The 9,946-nt window shown below is 30.8% G+C and overlaps 1 protein-coding gene across 1 annotated transcript; it reads left to right on the top strand.

Annotated features, from left to right (window-relative positions):
* Positions 1–8,462: 8,462 nt before the first annotated feature.
* GLRG_11951 (glycosyl hydrolase family 12) lies at positions 8,463–9,303 on the top strand (the record flags this gene model as incomplete). Its single annotated transcript, XM_008102634.1, has 3 exons — positions 8,463–8,878; positions 8,936–9,156; positions 9,224–9,303. The coding sequence occupies 3 exons, from the start codon at positions 8,463–8,465 to the stop codon at positions 9,301–9,303; spliced, it is 717 nt and encodes a 238-aa protein (XP_008100825.1).
* Between the last annotated feature and the right edge of the window lie 643 nt (positions 9,304–9,946).

Genomic DNA, 9,946 nt, shown 5'->3' with positions numbered 1-9,946 from the left:
ACTTAGCTATTTATATATATACCTTAAATAATAAAAACCTATTTTTAATTACTAGGCTGCTTTATATAAGGCCTTTTTTTATAATTAGAGGTTATAATAACCTTTATATATAATAGTATTCTTATTAAGAACTTAGTCTTATTAAAATTATAAATATTATAATCCTATATCTTATACTTTATAATTATACTTTATATAAGTATAAACTAGCCTTATATAATTATATAATCTTTAGCTAAGGGCCTCTAATAGTTAATTTAACGTTAAAATTATATTTTTAATTAGAGCTATTATTATATAAAGTTCTTTACTTATTAAGGTCTAATATACGTTACGTTACGTTTATTTAAGAGTTAGTTAGCTATATCTTATACGTCTTCTTATTATAAAGGAAACCCTTAATTAATTAGGTTAATAACCTTATTAAGAATTACTTTTTTTTTATTTTTATTATTTTTTTTAATTTTAGATATATCTTAGCTTATAATATTTATCTAACGCGTTAGTATTAAAGTGTTATTCTTAAGACCTTAAATATAGAAGCTGCCTTTTATATAGATATTTTTAGGTCTTTTTGAATAGCTTAGAGGGCAAGGAAAATATAGCTTTTAATTAAAAAGGATTATATATTTATACGTTAAGGAATATTAGTGTAAAGATTAAAGAGTTAGAAAAGAAGAAAAGTAGCCTACCTACTATAATAGCCTGCCTACTATATAGGCACGTTATCTTAAGTTAAGTTACTTTTTTATATTTAAGAATTAGAAGTTAAAGTAGTTAGTCTAAATAGTAACTATTTTACTACTATAGGTAATATATTAGTACTAATTCTTTAAGCTATTAATAACTATAAGTAGCTTAGTATTACTAGTACTATTATATACTTCTACTTTTTATAGCTTTCTTAATTAAAAAGTAATAAGATACTACTTCTTTTTATACTATTAGACTAGTACTACTTTAATAGTAAACTTTAAAGCGTCTATATAGACTATAGTAAGTAGCTTAAGGTTAAAATACTATAGTACTAGCACTTTAGTAAAGGCTATAATAAGTTACTAAAACGCTACTACTACTAGGGTATCTAGCTATAATTCTTTTTTTTAGGCTCTTTTTAGTCTATTAGTTAGAGGGGCTATAATCTTAAGATAACTTTAGATAAAGTATTAGTAAAACTTTATAAACCTAAGAAATATCTAAATATCTTTTATACTATTTAGAAGTAGCTACTATATAACTACCTTAATATAATTTTACTTTATAGTAATTCCTTTTATTAAAACTATAAACCTTAAGAACCTAATAGTTATTTAGTAAAATATATATTTCTTTTTATTAAAGTAAAGCCTTTACTACTTAAGCCTTATAAGTATACTTTATATATACTACTTATACTTATTAAGGTTACTACTATTAATAATAATATTATTTAAGTATATACTATATATAATATTTACTAGCCTTACTAAGGCCTTATTAATATAAAATTAAAATATTACTAGTATATTAACTAGCCTAAATAGTATAATATAGTACTTAAAATAACTATATTAAGTATAAAAAGCTATTTTCTACTTATTACTTTTATAAATATATATCTAATAGTAAGTATTCTTAATATTAAGCTTAGTATATACTTTAGTACTTAATTGTTAATTAAGAATCTTACTAATTAGTAGTAGTAAGGTATAGTCCTTATATATTACCTTATTAAGCACTTAGTAGTTAATATAAAGTTATAGCTTACCTCTCTTTTGTAGTATAAATAGAATTAGTACTTCTCTTAAGCTAGTAAAAGGTTAGATCTATTCCTAGGCTTTTATCTTTTAAAAGTATTTATAAAGTATTTCTAATTCTTATTTTAAAAGTATATATATAGGCCTTTAAGGCACCTTAGCACCTTCCTCTAGATTAATATAATACTTATATATAAAGTGCTTTAGTAGGCTAAGCGCTTTATCTTTAAAGAAAAGTTTCTTAAATTCTAAGTATATTACTATTTACTTATATTATTTATACTTACTACTTTTTTTAGCTATAGTTACTATAGGTATAATATATAAAGTTAGTACTATTACTATAACTTATAGTATATAAAATTCTTTTTTATTTTTACTAAGCTAGTATTTTACTTATAGTAAAAATACTACTATTACTTTACTTTTTAGTCTATATATAGGTTAGCCTCCTCTAGCTAATTTATACTAAGGATTAGTATTAGTTACTATAGCTATACTACTATAAACTAGTAAAGCTAATACTTAGCTATACCTATACTATTAGTTACTTTAATATAAAAGTAGTATATTTTAATTATTAAGATAAGTTTATTATTAATATTTACTAATAGAGGTAATAAGTAGATTCTTAGTAGTAAGTTATAGCTAGTAATTATACTAAGGGTTACTATATTAGCTTTTAATCCTAAGTTAATAAGCGCCTTAGTTACTACTTATATATTATAAACTTATAGTAAAAGTAAGATCTTAACTTAGCGTTCTTATTATAAGTTCTAGTAAGTAGTAGCTACTAAGATATTATTTATATTATCTACTTATTTACTATAATTATACTATATATATCCTTTTTTCTTATATTACCTATAAGTTAATTTAAGGTATTTATTTATATAGTAGCCTTATAAGCTATAGAAGTAGTAAGTACGTTATACCTTTTTTACTTTTAAGTAGCTTCTTACTATATATCTTATCCTATTATAGTTATAATATACCTTATTATTTACTAACTTTATGATACTATATTAAGCACTTAGTATTTTATAGTTAGGGTTACTATATTACTCCTTAAGTGTACTTACTATATAATTCTTATAGGTAGTACCTTAGGTTTTTATATAGTACTAGTTATATAAGGTTAGTAATATAGTTCTTAAGCTTACTTAATACGCCTTATAAGTAATACTAGCTCTTTATATATTTATAGTAGTACTAGCTATAAGCTAATAGCTTATCTAATACTAAGTTATAGCTTAGTTAATAAAGAAAAAATATACTATTTCTCTATTATAAGGTAAAATAGCTTTATTTTAATTATTTTATATTTTATTAAGAACTTATTAACACTCTAACTAGTGCCTTAGTAGAGGTAGTTAAGCTATAAGGTTACTATAACTAAGTAGCTTCTTAGGTCTAAGAGCTTATTATATAAGAAATCTTTAAGGTCTTCTTTTGTCCTTACTACTAGTTCCCTCTAGACCTTAGTTTCTTTCTCTATATAGTATATCTATACCTCTTTTACTTAGCCTTAGAAATAGCTAGAGATATAAGTTATCTTATTACTTTAATTATAAATCTACTTTACTTATAAGATAAAGTGTATATAGTAGTTAAATAAAAAGATTTAAAGCTTTTTATATAACTTTTTACTATAAGTAAGTACTAAAAAAGATAGTAAGTAGTAAAGATATAAGCTATTATTTACTTTACTACTAAGTAGTACTATTATATTCTTTTATACCTAAGGGCTTAAGGTAGCTAAGGTTACTATTTTACCTTAAGTATAGTTACTACTATATAATAACTTTAGCTCTTTATATTAGTAGTAGATATAGGCCTTTTTATATATAATTTTAAGTTCTTCTTTAAGCTAGTATTCTTTCTTATTTAGTATCTTAAGCCTTTTAGTTATATTATAGCTTCTTTAGGTACTATTAGTTAAAGATAAAGAAAGTAAGTAGTAACTAGTTAAGTTAGTTATAGCTTAGTTAGTACTTTCTATTAGCTTAAGTAAGACTAGGTCTTTAGTAATATAGTAAGTGTTTATAAATATATTACTTACTAGTCTAGATAATTAAGTAAAGCTTTTAGGCTATTATATATAATTAGGTTAAGTATAAAAGTAATAAGTAAATACACTATAAATATAAAGTTAGGTTACTAGTATTACTAATACTAAAAGCTACTTTTCTTTTTCTTATTTTTTCCCCCTTATTCCTTTTATATGTTTATATACCCTTACTTTACCTCTTATACGCCCTAACTCTTATATGCTCTATAGTACTTAGCTTTATATATGTATTACTCCCTAGAGTATATAATTAGTAGGCCTACTTAGCTAGCCTACCTAACTACTCCTAAGAAATATTTATATAAAAGTCTTTTATAAATACTATATTTATTAAGATAAGGTCTAAGCTTATTTTATTATAGCTTTTAAAAATACTCTTTGTTACTTAAGTACTTATTATAAGTATAAAGTATAAAGTAGTACTTAAATTAACTTATTATATACCTTTTTTAGTATCTTAATAGTACTAACTTTACTTAGATATAAAAGCTTATATAATTATAACCTTAGATTTAACCTTAAATTTAACCTTATTTATAACCTTAAAGTAACACTACTATATATATATATATATATAAGATATCTAATATAACCTTTACTTCTAGATATAGACCTATAGAGATTTACTCTCTAGTACTCTATCTCTAAGAAGTATAAAAAGTAGATATATATAAATAGTAACTAGATTTACTCTAGGGTACTAAAAATAGAAATATCCACTTAAATAAAACTAGATATTAAACAGACCGCATTATGCTGTAACAAGCTGTAACAAGTAGTGTAACAGGCTGTAACTAGCTTAAAACAGGCTGTAACAATATAAGGTTTCAAATCTATATAATAGTATAATAAGTATAATATAATATAAAGTTTAATATATATATTACTAGAAATATAGAAGTTAGTTAATTATATATAGAGATAAGATCCCCTTAAGGGATTCTAGCTCTCTATACCTTCTAAGCACAATAAAACTACACCTATCTTTCTACCTATCTATCTAGTTCACCTACTGATCTACCTGTTATTTCTTATTACTTTAAGTAAAAAAACATTATTTACTATATATATAGTACTATAGTTATCTAATATAGTACTATATAAAAAGATATATAAGCTTAAAAAAAGTATAGTAAAGATATTATAAGATTATAGTTCTTAAGTAACTCTAGCTAAAAGTATCTATAATAAAGTAAGGTTAATAATATAAGTAATAACTTTAAATAAGAAATCTTTTTTATAAGAGGTTAGTAACTAGTTACTCTTTATAAGGCTATATATAGTGTATTTTAGGCACTTAGTGCCTAAACTAATTAATCTTTTAGTAATACTAGAATAGTCTATTAATAGGCATAGCATACTACTTATACCTTTGTATTCTTTTTCTTTATTATCTTTTTTACTTTTTTATAACTATTTACTAAACTATAAGTAATTTTCTTTAAGGTTTTACTTCTTAAGTAATAGTCTTCCTTTAATTTACTTTTCTTTTTAAATAAGTTTAAGTTAAAGATCTAGGTTCTTTAAGCTATTAGTTTAATTATAAATTTATTTATATAAAAATAAATAAGACTAAAGTAAGTTTGTTAAAGTTACTTATAATAACTCTTTTACTATATAAGTATTTTATAAAGGTTTATAAGTAAGTATAACTATATATATATAAATTACTTTAGGACTTAGCTTTAAAGTAATATAATTTATTTTTAACCTTTTTATAAGGTATCTTACTAAGGTTATATATAAATTATACTCCTTTTTCTTATATCTTATAGTAAGCAAGTCTTTTATAGGGATACTTATAAAATAGTAGTAAAGTAATTAAGATTATTAATATAAAACCCTTAAGACTTATTTTATATAAATCTTTAGAGCTTATAGGTTACTTAGAATAGTATAATCTTATATAAGACTACTTTAAGAAATAGTCTAAAGGTAAGTATATATTTAACTTTAGGTATATTAAAGATCTTAATATATATATATATATATATATTTACTATTTAGTAACCTAGGTATTAAGATTAATACTAGCTCTTCTTCTATTTATCACTATAAGGTATATTTTTGAATAAGTATTTAGTTAGTAAAGTTACTTACTGTATTTTAGTATTTAAGAATTTATATTATTAAGTAGAAAAAAGTATCTTTTTACTTAAGTACTTTTATTTAAGTTAGTAAAAGTAAGGTTTTAACTACTAATAAGTTAACTTAAGACTTTAGGAACTTAAATACCTTTTTCTATTAAGTATAAATAGTCTTAAGTATAGTTTTATCTAAAAAATATAATTAATATATAAGCTTTATATTAAGATTAGTTATTACTAATAGTAACTTATATTATACTTATAATATATTATTAATAGTAACAGTTTAAATATATATAATATTTAAAATGTTATTAAAATAGAGGTTATTATTTTTATTAATAATTAAGCTTCTTAAATTAATATAGTCCTAAATATAACTTATTACTACTTTAAGGTATAAAGTTATATACTAGATAAGTTACTTAGGTTATATCTTTAGCTTTTAAGTACTATTAATTAATATAGTTACTATAAAAAATATTTTAAAAAATAGTTTATTTAAAAGTAAAGTATTTAGCTTATAAACACTTTAAATATAATTATTTAAAAGTCTAATATAAGCTAGGCTTATAACTATTATAAAAGTATTGTCTAGCTAAAAAGAATTATAAAGAAAATAGCTTAACTATCTATAGTATAAAGATAATGTCGTGATGCCCTCATGTGCATTACGCGCATCCGGCTCCGGTCGGCCGATTTCTCCGGACCGGAGAAACGGTTATTCCGAACCGAGCCTCGTCTCCACGCAGCTGACCCACTCAAAGAATACGTATTTCTTCGGGCTGGATCACCTATCTCTACACTGTAGATAGTCAAGCCGTTTTCCCTATGATCTTTCCTACCCGAACAGTGCCTCTACGACAGTTAAGTAATCTAGCTTAAAGAAATATATATTCTTTAAGTAGGTTAGCTATATAGGGACAAGGCTTAGTTTAGAATAACTATTTCTCTAGTCTAGAGAAATCGGCCGACTAGAACCGGATGCGCGTGATGCACATGAGGGCATCACGACATACTAGATACTAGGAGGGGTGCAAGGAGGGTTACTCTACCCGCTACTGTCTAAACCCCTTAACTAACGCGTCCCTCCCGGCCCTATCCTCCAGACCCGCGTCTGGGGTGTTAAAACTGCCACGTGCACCTCCGAAACCTTTAACGGCGTTAGCTGTGTCTGCAGGAATGGAGGCTACTACGACGGCAAGGACGGCTTCAAGCCCGCAGCTCCTAGCTGTCTCACAGCATAACGTACGATAGAAGCCGCTGCGTCTCGGGAGAAGTACCTGTCTTCGCCCAGAGACACCTCAGTAGCGGTGCCTAGAACTCCACTGAAGTACCGAAGTGCTCTGAGGAACCGGACCCATGGTGACGTCTGTCTCAAGGAAGTCCCCATCTGCCCCAAGAACCAGATTCTCAAGAACGACGTCTGCATGCATGTGAACGACACCAAGCGCCCCTTGGATATAAACTTGCAGGCATTCGGGCCGGAACACGCAAGGGGAGACATTTCATCCAGATTACGTACTGGAGAACGGCGGCTGCATCTCTGACGAGAAACTTGTCTACATATCCGGGCACCATAACGGATCTATCTGCGTAGGCGAGATCCCCGGTTGCTAGAATGGCGCCGAGTTCGACGTCGTTCAGTTATGCCTTTTACCTAAGACAATCAGGAAGCAAGACAAACCTCGTTTTATTATCTAATATAGATCCTATAAGTCGAACTTTGAACGCTGGTAAATTCGCTGGAACAATCCGCCTACACCTGTCAGAGCGTTGGTGCGTGATGCATACGGAACTGCAAGAACTCATACAAAATACACAGCAGAATATTGCGCTTGTCCACGGGGACAAAGCTCAGTAGCAATCGCAGTACAACGTTCTTTTGTCCTGGGGTGCAAGACGTGTCAGGCAATGCAGACGGAGTATGCGCAAAAAGCGCCAAATGTGCCGAAAATCAAGGGCTAATGTAATTCCCCAGAGCTCCGTCGGAACATTGGCCAAGAGAACGAATCGCGTCGGTCCGAATTCAGGGACGCAAAGTGACGTCGACATTGGCGGGGAAATTGTGTCCCCCAATTGCCGCGGGGCTTTACCTCGTTTGGAATATAGATTGCCCCTCTCTAGACCAGGATGTCATGGCATTTGTCGGAGCTCTCGTCCGAAAGAGTTTAATCCGGCGAACCAGACAAAGAGGATATATTTGATATAGCATAACGTGCATATCCACGATCTTAGGACAGCGGAATTGAGTAGTCCGTATATCCACAGATGAATGGCTTCATTGCTTCAGACTTTGCAATCACCATAAAAGGTAATACGGAGTACACTCCGAAGCTCCGCCCCTCGAAGAAGATCTCATCATGGTAGTTAGCACTCCAACGCTAGACTATGACTAGGTACGAGCCATGAACAGGCCTCGGAATGTTGCTCCGTGGACGGTTCGAGAAGATGAATTAAATATAAAAGAGCAGAGGTCTGCCTTAAGGATCTCTCCTTTGTCGTGGCTTTCTTCTTCATCCGATTCAGGTCTCTTACTCTTTATAGTTACTTATCGACCCGAAAACGATGAAGATTTATAACTATCTTGTCGTGGGCATTTTTGGCCCTCTAGCCCTTGCTCAGTCTCTATGTGACCAGTACGGCTACTATGCCCAGGCAGGCTATTACTTCAATAACAACCGCTGGGGCCAGGGATCCGGCCAGGGCTCGCAATGCCTAACCGTGAGCTGGGCCAACAGCGATGGTGTTGGTTGGAAAACGGATTGGACGTGGTCAGGCAGCCCCAACAATGTCAAGTCCTACCCGTACTCGGGAATCACCATGTCCAATAAGCTTCTGGTTAGCCAAATTGGCTACTTGGGAACATCTGCCAGCTGGCAGTACAGTAATACCAATATCCGCGCCAACGTCGCGTACGACCTCTTCACTGCGGCGGACCCGAGACACGACCCTAGCAGTGGTGATTATGAACTAATGATTTGGTAAGTTCTCCCGCGTACAATCTTTGTCGGACTTGTGCATTAACAACTCGCTTCCAGGCTCGGAAGGTTTGGGGACATCCAGCCCATTGGAAGCTCGCAAGGCAGAGTCACAGTGGGAAGCCGCAGTTGGGATCTGTGGTATGGGGTCAATAACGGGATGAGAATCTACAGTTTCGTGGCTTCCAGCCCTATTTCACAGTTCAACGAGGACGTCAAGCCCTTTTTCACCTATCTTCAAAACTCGAAGGGGTTCCCTGCCAGCAGCCAGTACCTTATAAGTAAGTTCCTTCCGAGTGTTATCATCTGCCTAATACCACAACGGGCTGACATCCCTGTGTTTTATAGCCTTTCAGTTTGGCACGGAACCTTTCACGGGTGGCCCGACCACGTTCACCGTCTCCAATTGGAACGCCAAGGTGAACTGATGGTCCATACGTCAACACTAAGGGCCTTCGATTTCGCGTTGCGGATTGTAGCCATCGGTTTTGGAACAGATTCCGAAATCGGTGACAGAAGAGGTAGATTTCACTTGTATATGGGTTTTTTTTTAGGTCACCACATGCTTGCACGTATATAGTCATACCAGGCCCCAAACACTTTTATTCACTTGAACAATGAATATTTGACCTACATAGTGATCAAAACCAAAGAGCCTCAGCAGAGCTATCGCATGTTTGATATGACACAAGATCAAAGATGGTCTATCTTTATATCCAAGTGTGATATAGCCTGGCCCGAGCCGTAGGACTACGCATCTTCAAAAGGGGCCGGCCTGCAAAATCTGAAGAGGCTGCGCAGTGCCATTCCTATGAAAGTAGAGATGTAATAAAACCATTTTATTTATAGGCAAGTACTGCGAGTAACGGCTGAAGTGCCACGTGATACAGCATATGGTCATCCACCTCACAGGTGCTATGGGAAGCTACCGTGAAAAATTCCATAACAAGGAGATCGCGGTGCCCGTGTCCAGAGAAGTAAACTATCTGTTCCATAACTTAAGCCTTTAGCTGTAGTTGCCACGTCCTTTGGTAACGCTAATCTGCTGAGGTCGATGATAATGCCTGAAGC

The sequence above is a fragment of the Colletotrichum graminicola genome (genome assembly GCF_000149035.1).
Source record: "Colletotrichum graminicola M1.001 genomic scaffold supercont1.228, whole genome shotgun sequence".
In the NCBI taxonomy this organism is placed as follows: Eukaryota; Fungi; Ascomycota; class Sordariomycetes; order Glomerellales; family Glomerellaceae; genus Colletotrichum; species Colletotrichum graminicola.
Note: the sequence above shows the minus strand (reverse complement) of the source record. Positions and strands in the feature narration are given on the sequence as shown.